This window comes from Protomyctophum bolini, assembly GCF_963924005.1.
Source record: "Protomyctophum bolini genome assembly, chromosome: 2".
Lineage (NCBI taxonomy): Eukaryota > Metazoa > Chordata > Actinopteri > Myctophiformes > Myctophidae > Protomyctophum > Protomyctophum bolini.
Window position 1 is genome coordinate 29,808,070 of NC_137863.1, and position 16,973 is coordinate 29,825,042.

Here is a 16,973-nt window from a genome sequence, read left to right on the forward strand (position 1 = left end):
ACACACACACACACACACACACACACACACACACACACACACACACACACACACACACTATTAAGTCTACACACGCAACCACTTTATCCTTCACTTGCTTATTCACAACACACGCACACACACAATCTCAGTTACGGTACGTTTTATGTTTTCTCGTTCTTTAGGTCAGTAATAATCTCTCTCTCTAACGCGTGCGTGCCTGACTGTGTGCATGCCTGACTGTGTGCGTGCGTGACTGTGTGCGTGTGTGTGTGTGTGTGTGTGTGTGTGTGTGTGTGTGTGTGTGTGTGTGTGTGTGTGTGTGTGTATTTCAGCTCCAGGGCTTACTAGATTCGTTTTATGCAAATTGTTGTGCTGTCTCGCTGCTGATTGGCTGGTGGTCTGTGCTACTATGTGTTCATTGGCTGGCAGGCAGAACAGGTTTGTGTCTGAACACAACACCAGCTTGAGGACCTTCCTCTGAACCTTGTTAGATCTTCCTTGGTTAAAATAAGTGTTAAACAGCTCTATATATCAGATAGTACTCATTGCTGTATAGTGTTTGTTCAGTAACAGTGTTAAACAGCTGTATATTCAGCTAGTACTCATTGCTGTATAGAGTGTTTGTTCAGTAACAGTGTTAAACAGCTGTATATTCAGATAGTACTCATTGCTGTATAGAGTGTTTGTTCAGTAACCGTAGACAGAAAATGCATTTTCAGGTCGGGATTCAAATGTTATCCAATCAGGATAGAGAACTCAGTCAGGATACAGATTAACCCATTCAGGACGGGAACCACTTTTGGTTTTTTAAGCTTATACTTTAGCTATTGAAAAATATCAGATCTACAAGCTCATAGCGCGGCACTCTGCACCGCTAAGAGCTTGTATATCTGATATTTTGGAAATGTGGCGCAAATCTTTGACTATATTCTTTCAGAGCGAACGTTTTTTATCTCCCCCAGAAGAGGAGGATTGCTTCTGGGGGGTGCCTGGAAAAACATATTTTGAGATGGGGGTCCGGGGCCAATTACATATAATTCTGGGGGTCGCTGACATGAAATAGTTTGAGAACCACTGACATAGAAACAGGTTTTTCAGAAAACTGTCATGATTTAGAAGACATTTGTAGAGTCGAAATTGGAAGTGATGACACAAAGAAATGAGCAGATAAAATTGGAACTGGAACACTATAAAAATGTCAGCTACTTGAAAATTTATTTTCTTTTTGTTAAAGAGCAGCTGGAGTAACAAACACACTATACAGCAATGATTACTATCAGAATATTGTGCTCTAAGCATTTAACAAAATATCACGGGAACACTTTTGATTACGCACAAAGCGGAAATGAGCGCCCAATAGACGCTCCTGACTGTAGTCTATCACTCATTGATATCAAACAATTGATTCTCTGTCTTTGGGCCAATCTCCGTCCTGGGCACATAACGTAATGAATTAAAAGGATGGAGATCTCTGTTCTGGGCAATAAAGGTGTTAATGTTGCTGTTGTAATCGCAATGTTGAAATGAGTTACTAATTTGATAAATTTGGTCTGCCGGGGGTCCGTGGTGACCATTTTGCCTCCCTAAAATGTCATTCCTGGAGACGCCACTGGTTACAGACCTTTAAGGGTCCTGGACTCCACTTTGAGGAACACTGTCTTAAGTCATTACTTCTACTTCATAGATTTGTTACGTAAGAGTTAGTTACAGACCAGTCCAGGAATTTCATTGGACAAGGGGCATCCCATGAGTGCTGATATGATATCCAATACAACAGCACTGGAGCTGTTTGCCACATATAGCAGCATAATGCATATTATTATTAAAAAACATGCTAACCAATAGCCATCCTAGCAGTTCTCACGGTATAAGCCATCACTTTGATGTTCACGCTCATCATGTGATTTATACATCCACTGATTCCTGCTTTCACATATGGGGATTAAACAAACCTGAGTTGGCGTGCGTCCGTGCGTCTGTGCGTAGTGTGTCCATGCATCCGTGCATCCGTGCGTGTGTGTGTGTGTGTGTGTGTGTGTGTGTGTGTGTGTGTGCATGCGTGCGTGTGTCTTCCTGTGTATGTTAGTTAATCAAAAGAGAGACAGGAAGAGATGTCCAGTCCAAGTGTCTCTTTACTGAAGTCATCACATGTGGTTGTATTTGAGTGTGTGTGTGTGTGTGTGTGTGTGTGTGTGTGTGTGTGTGTGTGTGTGTGTGTGTGTGTGTGTGTGTGTGTGTGTGTGTGTGCGCGCGGGTACGTGCATGCTTTTATGTGTGTGTGAGTGTGTGACAGGAAGACATTAAGGAAAACATGGCTGTGATTGGTGCCCTGAAGCCTTCCATGATCAACTGATATATCTACACACACACACACACACACACACACACACACACACACACACACACACACACACACACACACACACACACACACACACACACACACACACACAGCCTTACATGGTTGTGTACAAAGACACAACGTGTGTGCGTGCTTGCGGAGGTAAATCTGTTGCCAATCTTCTATAGATGTACAGGTTAACAGGGGTCAGGTGTGTTCGTGTGTGTGTGTGTGTGTGTGTGTGTGTGTGTGTGTGTGTGTGTGTGTGTGTGTGTGTGTGTGTGTGTGTGTGTGTGATGGGTGTGCGTGCGTGCATATACTGCGCAGAAGTGTGTGTGCAGACTCCACTCCAGAACACTCCCCACAACATCTGGAATATGTCTGGTGCCTCTAAACAAAATGAGGGAGAGGGAGGGAGGTGTGTGTAGTGTGTATGTGAATTGTGTGTGCCTGACTGCCTGGTGAGAGAGCTTAAAGTATGTCATGGAAGTACCTCACCTTTCTTTCTTTCTTTCCTTCTTTCTTTCTTTCTTTCTTTCTTTCTTTCTTTCTTTCTTTCTTTCTTTCTTTCTTTCTTTCTTTCTTTCTTTCTTTCTTTCCATGCCCCTCTCAGTCTAAGCACTAACCCCCCCCTCTCTCCCTCTCTCTCTCTCTCTCTCTCTCTCTCTCTCTCTCTGTGTAATTGCACTCTGTCTCATCAGACAGGAAGTCTGTCTAACTCCACTAATTAACCCTCTGATTACCACAGCTAGGATTACTCTGCGTGTGTGTGTGTGTGTGTGTGTGTGTGTGTGTGTGTGTGTGTGTGTGTGTGTGTGTGTGTGTGTGTGTGTGTGTGCGTGCGTGTGTGCACGGCTGCACGCGCATGCGTATGTGTGTACACAATAACATGATGTGTGTGTGTGTGTGTGTGTGTGGGGGGGGGGGGGGGGGGGGGGTGAGAGAGAGGGAGAGAGAGTGTGTGTAAAAGAGAGACAGAGAGGAAGAGGGAGAGAGACGCAGAGAGGTAATGATAATCATTAGTGAACACCTGGCAAAGGAAGAATGTAAGACACCCTGAACTCCTCTCCTCTCCTCTCTGTGCATTCTATCCATTTCTTCTAAATGTGTTATACTGTTATGCAACACGGAAGTAGCATGGACGCCATTATGCTCAAAGCTGGTTATAAAGATACCAAGGATTGGTCAGTGATGTGACATCACCGACTCAACTTTTCCCCCATGTTTTTTTAAATCCTGGCGACACAAGGCTTTAGTTTAGACTATATATGTATGTTTCAATCGTTTTAATTGAAACAGGCCTCGAGCTTCCTTTATTTTTTTATTATTATTATTTGTAGTAGTATAGTAGTAATATTATATATCAGCCATTCAGCCTCATCCTGTATGTCCACTTACCACTAGTTAGCAGCAGCTAATAATCACTGCAGGTACTTGACCTGTCATGTCAGGTTGACCTGTTTGTTTGTAATTTCTCCCACTTCCCGGTGTGTGCACTCACTGCAGCGCTGAGAGTGGTGATTGCATCATTGTATATGTCTATGCTGCCTCCCAGTTCCTACAGTAATTTCAAGTAAAATTATTCTTTAATACAGCTGCTTGTGTGTATTTTTCTACTTGGCTGTGCTGTATGCTGTTCATGCTTTGAAGTCCGAAAATACACACAACAAAAAGTTTCTTTTCTTTTTAAAATCATAATAGTTTCCCGACCTTTAAGGCTGCCCCTGCCTGTGCATATTTGTACAATCCAAGAAAATTCCCGGACGCCTTCTTGCGGTACATGTCCCACGGAAGTGTTCTTCAAGAACAGTTGTGTGCCATTACCATACAGCATAACTGTCTCCAACAAGGCATAGTCTGTGAAGCAAGGCATATATGCAACTGCTGGTGATACTTTTTGAGTGTGGTATGTGGGGCTGTTTGTTTGTAACATCATTAACATGTTTCCGTTTGACTATTCTGCATATGATTGTCATGAGCTGTACATGGTCTAGACTAGAGATTACAAAATATCTGGCCGGTGTAAATGCACGTACATCAAATTATAAATTGTGTGTGCGCATATGGGCATGTTGTGCTTATTAGCAGGCGCCTACTCTGACTCTCTTTCTCTCTCTCTCTCTCTCTCTCTCTCTCTCTCTCTCTCTCTCTCTCTCTCTCTCTCTCTCTCTCTCTCTCTCTCTGAGACACATAGGCTACACACACACACACACACACACACACGCACCCTCCAGCCTTGTTTCAGAGGTGTGAGCCACACGGCCATAAAACTCTCTCTGTCTCTCTCTCATGCACGCACGCAACGGCATGCACGCACGCACACATACACCACAACATGAAAACATGCTCACATACCATGCAGGGCCATAAATGCAGACCTTTGGGGCCCCTGACACATGCAGGACAACAACCACCACAGCACACACATACACAACTATTACAACACACACTCACACATATACCGTTTGTTCTGTTGATTGGTTTCAGGTGTGTGTGTGTGTGTGTGTGTGTGTGTTTAAGTGTGTGCGTGGCTGCGTGTGTATGTTTAAGTGCGTGCGTGGCTGCGTGTGTGTGTTTAAGTGCGTGCGTGGCTGCGTGTGTGTACCTGAACTCACCCAGAGAACAACTCTTTGATCATAGACTAGCCAGTCAGTCCTGTTAAAAAGTTAATCTGCTCTGAGGCTACTGCCGAAACGTGTCAGCGTTCTCAATAAAATCTGAGAAATTGCATCTGAGCCAGTCTTGCATCTTTTATTTTGGAGTGCCGCTTTTTCCACTTTATACAATATATAGCCTACTAATGACATCAGGGATTTCTATAATATGGGCATAAGTTAAGCCATAGGCTATGGCTATTTGGGGTCCTTGGCACGGAAAAGCTTGGGAACCTGTTGTAGAGGTAAGGCATGGGAACCCCTGTTGTAGAGGTAAGGCATGGGAACCCCTGTTGTAGAGGTAAGGCATGGGCCTGTTGTAGAGGTAAGGGTTAACCCCTGTTGTAGAGGTAAGGGTTAACCCCTGTTGTAGAGGTAAGGCATGGGAACCCCTGTTGTAGAGGTAAGGCATGGGCCTGTTGTAGAGGTAAGGGTTAACCCCTGTTGTAGAGGTAAGGCATGGGCCTGTTGTAGAGGTAAGGCATGGGCCTGTTGTAGAGGTAAGGGTTAACCCCTGTTGTAGAGGTAAGGGTTAACCCCTGTTGTAGAGGTAAGGGTTAACCCCTGTTGTAGAGGTAAGGGTTAACCCCTGTTGTAGAGGTAAGGGTTAACCCCTGTTGTAGAGGTAAGGCATGGGCTTGAAGTGGATATAGAGCAATGACCCCATGCAGTAAATTATACTGTACAACATCATGGCCACTGGAGACAACACATGGGACATAAAATGAAAAATTTCAAACTTGCTGAAATGGAAAAATAGCAACATTTTTCATCTCCTACTTGGGCTAAAATGTAGAAAGGGAATGAAATGCAACTATAATGACTGCATGCTGTAAAAAATGTTTTAACATTGCATCAATTGGAATAGTGGAATAGCCTCACTCATTACACCCCCCTCCTCCCCCCCTCTCTCCTCTCTGTCAGGTGGTCCAGTCCAGTGTAGATGAAGCAGGACGGAGGTTAGGAGTCACCTTCAGAACTGATAGTAAGTTACATCGTCTGTCTGTCTGTCTGTCTGTCTGTCTGTCTGTCTGTCTGTCTGTCTGTCTGTCTGTCCGTCCGTCCGTCCGTCCGTCCGTCCGCCCGCCCGTCCGTCCGCCCGCCTGCCAGCCATTTAGTCATTAATTCAACTATAGCGTTCCACCAGGTCAACTTCCAATGAGTCCATAAGTAGAATAATGTTTAGCAATAACAATGTCAGAACTTTTAGACCACCCCCCACGTGCACACACACACACACACACACACACACACACACACACACACACACACACACACACACACACACACACACACACACACTATACCCTTCCTCTCTTTTGTGTTCTTTGTTGTGTAGAAGTCAAGTTCCTCATCCTGTCTCTCTGGCTAACCTTTGTCTGTGACCATGACACGCTCTGAGCCCCCCTGTGTGCTTGCATGTGTGTGTGTGTGTGTGTGTGTGTGTGTGTGTGATGTGTAGGGGATGACACACATCACTGACTCTCCTCCCTTCCTGGGCCTGCGAGGATGGAGGGAGGGTGAGAGTCAGTGACTTGAAAGAGAATAATAGAAGGAGGTGTATAAGGAGAGGAAGAATCTTCTCTTCTCTTCTCTTCTCTTCTCTTCTCTTCTCTTCTCTTCTCTTCTCTTCTCTTCTCTTCTCTTCTCTTCTCTTCTCTTCTCTTCTCTTCTCTTCTCTTCTCTTCTCTTCTCTTCTCTTCTCTTCTCTTCTCTTCTCTCCTACCTGCTTTCTTCTTTTTCTCTCACACACATCCAGTTGAAGAAAGAGTCTTCCTCCTTGTGACATTTCTTCCTCCGTGAGGAAGAGGAGGAGAGGAGGAAGAAGTTAGAAGAAGAGAAAGGGATGCAGCCAGCCATGAACAGAGGAGGGAGGGAGGAGAAGGGAAAGAAGAAAAAAAGTGGGATTTACAGAGAGAAAGAGAAGGGGCGGGGTTAACGACACGACTGACTGCTTCTATCTTCCAGTGAGCGGAGAGAGGGATGGATAGAGAGATGGAGCAGTGGAGGGATGGAGAGGAGGGGCGTGGGATTGGACACGAGTCAGTGCTTATCTTCATCTCTCTTCCCTCCTCTTCCTCAGCATGAGAGAGAGAGGAGGTCGACTACCTTTTTTCACTGACGAAAAACGAAATATACACAAACTAAACTATGATGACTAAAACTATGACTAATATATACTGACAATTTCATCAAAATGGAGGGTCTAATGAGATCCAGTAGAACTAAGTCATTTTATGCATGGTTGCTTGTGGGCGTCACACTTTGAAATTAGCCAATCTACAAACTCAGAGCGCAGATCGGCTATTTTCAGCACGCATCTAGGTATAAATCAAGCATTACCGGTTACAGCCTGCAAAAAAACCACACATTTTAAAACTAGACTAAAACAAAAACATTTCAGATGACATGAAATGAAATATATACAGATGTATGACTAAAACTAAATGGAATTTTATTCAAAAGACTATGACTAAAACACAATCAAAATTTGCTGTCAAAATGTACACTGATTGTCTCCCCTTCCTCTCTCTTCTTCCTCACTCTCTGTCTGTCTCTCGCTCTCTCCTGTTGCCAATGTAAGGACATTTGGAGGACTCCTCTATCTACATTCAGTTCACTTAAATATGCATACATTCTGCCTACGATACCAAATAATCCTCTCTCTCTTTCTTCTCTCTCTCTGCCAGATTGTTCGGTCATCTCTCCAGTAGGTAAACATGCCATCCATGAGGTATCCAACATGTCTTTCTCTCATCTGTCCTGTTCCAGCCAGGCAGCTGTCATCGTCCACTGGTATCCTAGTCCACTAGGTATGTGTCTAACTGTCCACTAGGTATGTGTCTAACTGTCTATATTGTATGTCTGTCTGTCTGGCTGACTGTCTCTAGAATATAATTATAAACCCTAATGCCCTCCTCAACCACAGTGATTCTATTGAAACTGGGAAGAGAGAAGAACATAACAATCACAAAAAGGTCAAAGCCTTCAAAGTTGTTAGACTCTAGAATGAATCCAACTGGTGCAGTGTGGGTTCAACTCCAGGTTCAATTGCTGCTTGAGTACAAATGAGAAAAAGGCTACACACTCATAGCTGAGGTCTTCTTCAGGGAATGAAGAAGACCTCCTAGGTCGAAACGTTGGATTCTTGTCAATAAATACACAGCATCGTGGCTACCTTTTTCTCATTTTTACTCATGTACTGCCTTAGGCCAGCACCTCACCAACACTGGTGTGCAGCCTTTCCTGTTTTGTCTCTGAATTGCTGCTTGGGAAAGAAACAGGGTAATTCATTATTATTGTTTTTTTAAACAATATATTTATTTATTGATTGATTTATTGATTACATTTTTTTTTCCAATTATATAAAACATTACAGTTATAGCTCTCTTGTAAATAAAATGTCCAGAAAAAACACAAACATAACAGATACACAAATACAATAACACTACAAACAAACAAAACAAAAATTACAATCATAACAGTAATTCATTAATTTAGTTGTTGTGTGGTTGAGGTAAGGTTGTGCACGTGATATCCCAGTTTCAGTTATAGTTATGGATTTGGTGTGGTTACGGTTACGTTTTGTAATGGGTTTGGTGTGGTTAAGGTAAGTCATGAGTTTGTTCTGGTTAAGAATCATATGTCTTATCGTAACCAGACCACACACACGATTTACCTTAACCACACCATGAAGTGAACGGAGACTAGACTACAGAGTTGTCGTAACTCTGTCTTACTCTATGGCTTTGGTCATTACAAGTTTATGTGGTTATGAGTGTGGTTAAGGCAAGTTATCATTGTTTTGGTGTGGTTAAGGCAAGTTATCATGGTTTTGGTGTGGTTAAGGTAAGTTATCATTGTTTTGGTGTGGTTAAGGCAAGTTATCATGGTTTTGGTGTGGTTAAGGCAAGCTATCATGGTTTTGGTGTGGTTAAGTTTAGGATAAAGATATGGGAGTGTTTTGACCCTGATATAATAGTGTGATGTACAATACATACTACTACTGTGCACTATATCCACCCATAGTCAAAGTTCATTACCCTGAAGGATGTGTGTGTGTGTGTGTGTGTGTGTGTGTGTGTGTGTGTGTGTGTGTGTGTGTGTGTGTGTGTGTGTGTGTGTGTGTGTGTGTGTGTGTGTATGTGTGTGTGTGTGTGTGTGTGTGTGTGTGTGTGTGTGTGTGTGTGCGCACTGCGCGTGTGTGCGTGTGCGTGCAAAGTATAAAGTGTCACGTGTTTCTTTTTTTTGATCTTTCCTTCCTGCTCTTTTACTAAACTGTAAGATGAACCTCCCCCTCTCACTCTCTGAGTCACTATAATACAATACAAGCTGTTGTCCTCTGTGTGACTGTCACTGAAAGAGAGAGACTGAGTGATCTCTCTTTCTCTCTCTCTCTCTCTCTCTCTCTCTCTCTCTCTCTCTTTCTATATATATATATATATACACAGTATATATATATATATATATATATATATATGTATATACACGCACGCACGCACGCACGCATGCACGCACACACACAGATGAAGAGGAAAAGGGTAGTGAATGAAGGAGAGACTGAGACTCTTTCTGCCTGTGGTATTTGTTCAATCTGCCTCCATACTGACTACAGGAAAACCAGTTCTACGGCTTTCTCTCCCTCTTCTCCCTGTCGTTCTCTCTCTCTCTTTTCTCTCTCTCTCACCTCCTCCCCCTTTTCCCCTCACCTTTTTATCTCTCATGCTTTCTTTCTCATCTGACCCCGACACCCCGCCTTCTCTTCCTCACCTTTCTCTCTCTGTGATGTAGTGATGGTATCGGAGAAGTTAGTAGAGGTATAGAATTTCATATATCCTTCATCTTCCCTCACTCCCGAGTCCCCGCACAAATAATAGGAAACATTCCTGTGTGTGTGTGTGTGTGTGTGCGTGCGTGCGTGCGTGCGTGCGTGCGTGCGTGCGTGCGTGCGTGCGTGCGTGCGTGCGTGCGTCTGGACTATAATTATACGGTAGGGAACTAGGGATGAGTTTGAACTCTTTCAGGGGCAAAGGAAGAGCTGATAATAGAGGACACTGAAGGAGGGAGGGGAAGAGGGGTGGAAAAGGGGAAATGAGAAGAGAATAAATTGTTGGCTTCAAAGTGTTAGCAGTGCTAACTCTTAGCACCAACCAACGGCGTTTAGATAAGATAGTTGCGACAACTCCATTCGCTTCATTGGGCCAGTCCAATGGCGGCTATGGGGAGCTGAATAGTCACAAAGCCCTGCACCAGAAGTTCACGTTATGCACTGAACTCTATGGGAGTCGAGTAGACAAGGCATGAACGTGATCATTTTTTTATGACTGTGACCTTTGTAAAAAAAAAAAAGCAGACAAATGAAAGAAGACATGTCACAGGTTATTTTGATACCTTATTTTCTGACTTGCAAACAATATAATTATATTGACGTCTCGAAAGAGTAAAATAAGAGTTTCTGCAATGCTGCCTCTCAGTTTCTGAGCAGGCAGTATCGCGAGAATACTGCCCACGAGAATGCTGCCTTTCAGTCACTTCAACGAATGAAAGGCAACAGCCCAGCTTTAATTATCTTAAATCACTTTATTTTAGATCCTTTTTAGTAATAGTATAACTTACATTACAGAGACTTTAATTGTCACTGTACAATACTTTAAAACAGTTGTCATGTTGCACACATAACAAAAATTTGTGCCACTCTCATTTGTAAACAATGTATTTTGATGGCTGAGGAAGCGAAACGTTGCTTCATTAAATAATTAAATAAGAAAATACTCATGTACCGAGCAAATACACTGTGTGGGTGTACCTTATTGCTTTCATAAACAATGTACTTAAAACTCCAGCTTGCACTCTCCAGCACTGCATAGCCAGAGCTCGAGCGCTGTTTTCTGCCCCCTCAATGACGGCACTCTCTCTTTCTAAAAATCTCTGCTCCACAGACAATTGAGATAACCCTTCCCCCTCACGTGAACGCGCATAAGCAAGGGCAAGGGCTAAGGGCCAGGACGAAGGGGGCCAGTTAACTCCAAAATGTTATATTTTCAGGAAATTAAGAAAACCATATATGTTTAAAACAAAGCAATACTGCCTCATCAAAGTTGGTATTGTGACTTTATATATTGTCAGATACTTGCATGTGTCATTATACAGTATTATCACCACTTCCACCCAAATCCAGCTCAAGTGGAGTTAGGTGGTAGGAGAGAGAGAAATGCTATATGAACTCATTTCTTGTCACATTGTCAGGATGTTGTTTATGTGGTTAACTAGTTTATGTTTATGTTTCGGTTTATGTGGTTAACTACTTTGGTTTGGCCCATATTATGGGTGCCAGTTGAACAACCAACAAATCCTTTTCAATAATGCAACAAATGTTGAAAAATATATATTGAAGGTCATTCTGATGTTACACATTGCTAAAGAACTAAGAAGATAGCCTACATGTATACAAAACCTCTCTCTTTTTGTCTCTCTGTCAGGTATAGAGCACGTGAAAGGTTTCAGAATCTATTTGGAAGATAAGAATCCAGAAGGTAAACAGTGTCAACACCTCGTCCTCAAAGACCCACGTCAACTCAACTTTTCCTACAGAAACACTGTAAGTATGGCTAATTATTATATCATACACTAAGACCATAGAGTTAATATTAGTACAGACACAGTAATACTATAGAGTTGATATCAATAAGGTCATAGTTAATGTCGGTATAAGGTGAAATACAGAAAATGACGCCCAGATCAATTTCATTGGTTACACTGTCCTCCCTTTGGCTGGGTGGACGTGCTGTGCGCCTGCTTGCAGACAGTCTTATGTATCTAGCAGCTAGCCCGCTATTTAGACTAATGTGCTTGTAATTGTCAAGTACTTTGTGCAGTTTGGCGGTGACAACCTATTCTTTTACTACGTAAAATGTCAATCACAGCCATTGAGGGAGTGGTTTGCCTCAATTGAAAAAATACACGTATTTGAGATGGACAGCTGAGACAGACTACTTGTTTCATATGTTTGTTTGTTTTTTCAGAAGCTGAGCAGTCAGCTGTTCTCAGGACTGCTCTTTGACACAGACTACATGGTCCGCGTTGTTCCTTTTCCAACCTTTATGAACGACAGTTTCTTTCCTCCGTCGTTCCTCAGAACAAACTGTAAGTCTAAAAATGCACTGACTGAATCGTTTACTGACTGGAGATGGATGGATTGGGTCCAGCTATACTTTGACTTGAACTAAAAATAGTCTTGTTTCCCTGTTTTTACCCAAATTAATAGTAAGGTAATAAATGTTTTATTCACTGATGGTTGCTGTTCTAACTGTGTGTGTGTGTGTGTGTGTGTGTGTGTGTGTGTGTGTGTGTGTGTGTGTGTGTGTGTGTGTGTGTGTGTGTGTGTGTGTGTGTGTGTGTGTGTGTGTGTGTGTGTGTGTGTGTGTGTGTGTGTGTGTGTTTGTGTGTGTGTGTGTGTGTGTGTGTGTGTGTGTGTGTGTGTGTGTGCGCCCTACAGCTTGCGAGGTACTGCTGGGTCCAGACAACGTTGTGTGTAAACCATGTAAGAAATTAAACAAAACTTGTCACACAAAACCATGAACACATGCATGTAATAGCTGTCCTGACAAACAATTTGTGTGTGTGTGTGTGTGTGTGTGTGTGTGTGTGTGTGTGTGTGTGTAGTCTGGAGGCCCAGAAGTCTGAATGTGTCTCAGTTGGGTTCCAGCTTAAATGTGATGTTTGACCACGCCCCTGCGACCTTTGGCGTCTCAATCTACTTCCTGTTTTACAAGCTCAGACAGGAAGCGGTCTTCAGAGCCCAGCCCTGTAAACCGGTCAGACACTTTTTCATTACTTTGCTCACCTTATTCTTTCTCTACCTCTTTCCTTTATTGTGTCCACCAGGCCGAAGAGAGTATGTTTTGCACTCCGTCCGTCCGTCCGTGTGTGTGTGTGTGTGTGTGTGTGTGTGTGTGTGTGTGTGTGTGTGTGTGTGTGTGTGTGTGTGTGTGTGTGTGTGTGTGTGTGTGTGTGTGTGTGTGTGTGTGTGTGTGTCCGTCAGTCCGTCCGTATGTCCGTCTGTGTATAGCTAATCTCCGGCACCGTTAACCGGTCGATGCCAAACTTTGCACACACACTCCCTAGATCCCAACGATGAACCTCTGCCCCAAATTTTCCAGAAAGGCCTGACATTTTATGATATTACGCCTCTATATTTTGTCCAACAATCATGCAAATCGTTACACAGTATCTCTATAGTCATGTGCTCAAGACAGATCTGTCCGATATTTCATATTCCATCCTGATTCGCTAACATTGGCTTTCAAAGTTTGCAGGATTGTCCCGTTTTGAACAAAAAGCCTCAAGTCATGAACGCAGCGTGCAATTTACGTGAAATCTTTCACAGACGTTCCTACTAGGCTGAGGAATATATCCCACCCTATTCACATTGGCCTGTTATAGCGCCAGGTGGATTTTTGTAAAACATATTTTTGGAACAAAACACCTCAAATCATCCAATTGCCATCCAAGGCGTAAGAAGAAATAGCACCCTTTTCACATTGGCTTATTATAGCGCCACCAGGAGGCCACAACCTGACCTGTCCTGGTGGAGACCTGTGCCCGAGGGGCACTTTTTCTAGTTTTGTTTACATTTTATTCCATTTGGTGTGTTTTGGTTTAGTGTGTGTATATATAATAGTACAATAAAATAAAAAGGGTGGTGGCAGATGGCTGACTGTATGTATGTCTGGTTGTTTTTAATGTTCAGGAGTTGAACTTGTACAGAACCACCTGTGTTCTACAGGACGTGTCTCCAGGGACATACGCTATTGAGGTACAACGCCCCCCCCCCCCCCCCTCCAACTACTAACAACACTAACTCATTATTATTTATTATTATAGTATATTAATGTTAGGCCTCTCTATTACATGTAGTTTACATGTAGTATAAGAGGACACTTAAAAATACCTACCTACACTAAAGTAGGTCGGGAATGGTTTATTGTTGGTATCAGCCGCACAGCCGGTAACGTGCGGGAGTATACAATGCGAGTTACAATGCGCTAGACCCCTCCCAGTACTTACCGCACGACTTTCCGCACCCAAGCCGTGCTACTCATACACTGAGGTGGCGGTGCCTGGGATCGAATCCATGAACTCGTGGTCCAAAGGCGAGAGCACTACCGACTGAGCTACCCGCTCAGTCGGCTAGGAGCAAATATGTCATTCTGATTGGCTGGCTGAGATATGTCACATGGGGGTACGTTAATTCTCTATGACCAAGCTAATGAGAACAGATTAATCAGGTGTGTACTGTGTACACTGTATTTTTAATTCATGGAAGTTATCCGGCTTGGCAACAGTTAATAATTGATACAATTATGTGACAATTGCAATCGGTGCATTGAAAAATTAATCATGATGCTCTTTGTAAATACATAATCTAGTTTTGAGTTTTCTTGTTCGGTGCATGCACTCCTTGCTCTTTCTTTTTTTTTCATATGCAACATTGTCATTGTCCAGAATATAAATTGTGCTTTGGAGGTAAAGTTGTGAATGCAGCAGCAGTGCAATGTGTACAGTTTATCATACGGTGAATAAATGCTCTTGCTGTTAAATGTTTTACAGATCTTACAGATCTGTTAAATGTATTTATTGTTGACTTTCTTGTTTTTCTTGTTGACTTGTTGACAGTAGCTAGATGCTACTCGGCATGTTATGAACTTGTTGACGTGGCATTACCCCAAGTCGTTCTGTAAAAACGTTGACCATTGCAGTGTACAGTAGATAACAAACCATTTACCCTTCCCACCCTCTCTCTCCTCTCTCTCTCTTTCTCTCAGCTGAGAGATGACAATAACATCACTAGGAGACAAACTCAGTACCACGTCAGCCAAGGTGAGACACACACACACACACACACACACACACACACACACACACACACACACACACACACACACACACACACACATGCACACACACACATATGCACAGATGTGTACTAGTCTGTCTCATTGCTGAGTATGTAAGTTTTAAGTGTGTTTGATTCTGTGCACTTAGTTCTGCGCGCATAGTTTCGCACTCTAATATATTTCCCTTGGGTTTGCGACGGTAATTAGTTATCCAAATGTGTGTGTTAGCCAGACTAAAGCCTATCATTTATGCTTCATCGCACATCAAAAACTTGTCTGTTTTCAACTATGTCTTTGTGTTGTGTTGTGTTCCAGTGCACTCCCCCTGGGCAGGGCCCATCAGGGCCATGGCTATCACTGTTCCTCTGGTCCTCATGTCTGCCTTCGCTACCCTCTTTACGGTCATGTGTCGCAAGAAACAACAAGGTAACATATATTGATACATGGAAATCATCTTGTTTTAACCCGTTAAAACCGGGAAAGCATCTGTGTCATTTTAGATTTTGGTTGGCTATTCAAAAATAGCAGATATAGAAGTCCATAGCTCAAATATATGCTTCTTGAGGGTCCGTGGACCTAATTATGAGATGGCTGTCGGTGGCCAAAAACATGTAATTTACGTTTGCTTTGCATTTGCTCTTCTCACCTTACTCTTCCTTTCTCTTAGAAAACATCTACAGCCAATTGGACGAGGAGAGCAGCGAGTCATCCAGTCACAGCGCAGCGCTGGGGGCCGAACGTCCATGGCCCCGCCCCAAAGTGATGGTTTGTTACTCCAACAGAGACGGACCCAAACACACGGCTGTCATCCAGAGCTTTGCCTACTTCCTACAAGACTTCTGTGGTTGTGAGGTCAGAAGTGTGTGTGTGTGTGTGTGTGTGTGTGTGTGTGTGTGTGTGTGTGTGTGTGTGTGTGTGTGTGTGTGTGTGTGTGTGTGTGTGTGTGTGTGTGTGTGTGTGTGTGTGTGTGTGTGTGGTGTGTGTGTGTGTGTGTGTGGGTGTGTGTGTGTGTGGGGTGTCATGTGACTACGCAGCATGCTGCGCTGCTGCAGAAGCAAGCTGATATGCTCAGACATGACCACAATGGTCCAGGCTGGGTGAAATTCACTGCACATAATTAATAAACCCCCACGTTAGTACCTGTTGGTCAAGTACAGGAGCGGCCCAAGCCCGGCCTGGTCGGGTCCCGACCGGCTTGCAGGACTCTAGTGTGTGTGCGTGTGTGTGCACGTGAAAGCAACAATGTTGTCAAATTTACTTGTTAGTGAGGTTGTTCACTGATTCCTACTTGTGGACAATTGAAATGTGACTCTCTGACACCATCTAGTGGTGTTGTTGTGTGTTGCCGTGCAAGCGTCTCTTTAGTGTTGCTTTGGTGATATTACATATAGATTGGTATCTCCTAATTGGGAGGTCTAGATTTGCTTGACTGACTTACTCCTGCATTGTTGTATGCTTTGTAGATGGACAATGGACAGACACAGTGTAATATAATATTAATTGTGCTATATATCATCAGGTTGTGTTGGACTTGTGGGAGCATCTAGAGATGTGTAAAGAAGGCCAGATGTGTTGGCTCAGCAGAAGGCTGGATGAATCCAACTACATCATCACTGTCTGTTCTAAAGGACTACGGTACGTCTCCTTGTTCTGCCCCAAACACTGGGGCGGAAGTTGGAACCCATATGTGTCTCAGGGACCATTTCTATGGGTCATGAGTAAATATCTCATGACTGGAAAAATATATATATATTTCAAAAGTATTTCATAAAAATAATAATAATTTTAGTCAATTTCATAGACACATTTTTTAAATGTTTAAGAAGTACTGAAAATTTCAGATCTGCAAGCTCGCAATGTTACGCGAAGCAACACGCTGTAGATTTGCTATTTTCGCTCATTTATAAAAAGTTGAGAACCACTGGTTCAGTCAGACTAGAGCGTATGCACACATTAACACTTAAATTGCCAGAACTCCCACATACTACAGACAGATACATGCTACACCTCACCTCTGTGTGTGCTCATGCCTTTTTTGTGCACCCCTATAATCACTATTCTATCTATTCTTTAGTGTTTCTGTATTGTTCTCTGACTCCT

At 43.1% G+C, this 16,973-nt stretch overlaps 1 protein-coding gene across 2 annotated transcripts in view; it reads left to right on the forward strand.

The window, feature by feature from the left end:
- il17rd (interleukin 17 receptor D) overlaps window positions 1-16,973 on the forward strand; it is a 30,739-nt gene that overhangs the window by 7,952 nt on the left and 5,814 nt on the right. For both annotated transcript variants that reach the window (XM_080787053.1, XM_080787054.1), the window contains exons 2-12: window positions 5,902-5,962; window positions 7,668-7,790; window positions 11,457-11,575; window positions 12,000-12,120; window positions 12,473-12,517; window positions 12,640-12,791; window positions 13,727-13,792; window positions 14,802-14,856; window positions 15,189-15,299; window positions 15,541-15,725; window positions 16,393-16,508. In XM_080787053.1, the coding sequence (XP_080643179.1) occupies window positions 5,902-5,962; window positions 7,668-7,790; window positions 11,457-11,575; window positions 12,000-12,120; window positions 12,473-12,517; window positions 12,640-12,791; window positions 13,727-13,792; window positions 14,802-14,856; window positions 15,189-15,299; window positions 15,541-15,725; window positions 16,393-16,508 (1,154 nt within the window). The remainder of the gene's footprint in view (window positions 1-5,901; window positions 5,963-7,667; window positions 7,791-11,456; window positions 11,576-11,999; window positions 12,121-12,472; window positions 12,518-12,639; window positions 12,792-13,726; window positions 13,793-14,801; window positions 14,857-15,188; window positions 15,300-15,540; window positions 15,726-16,392; window positions 16,509-16,973) is intronic.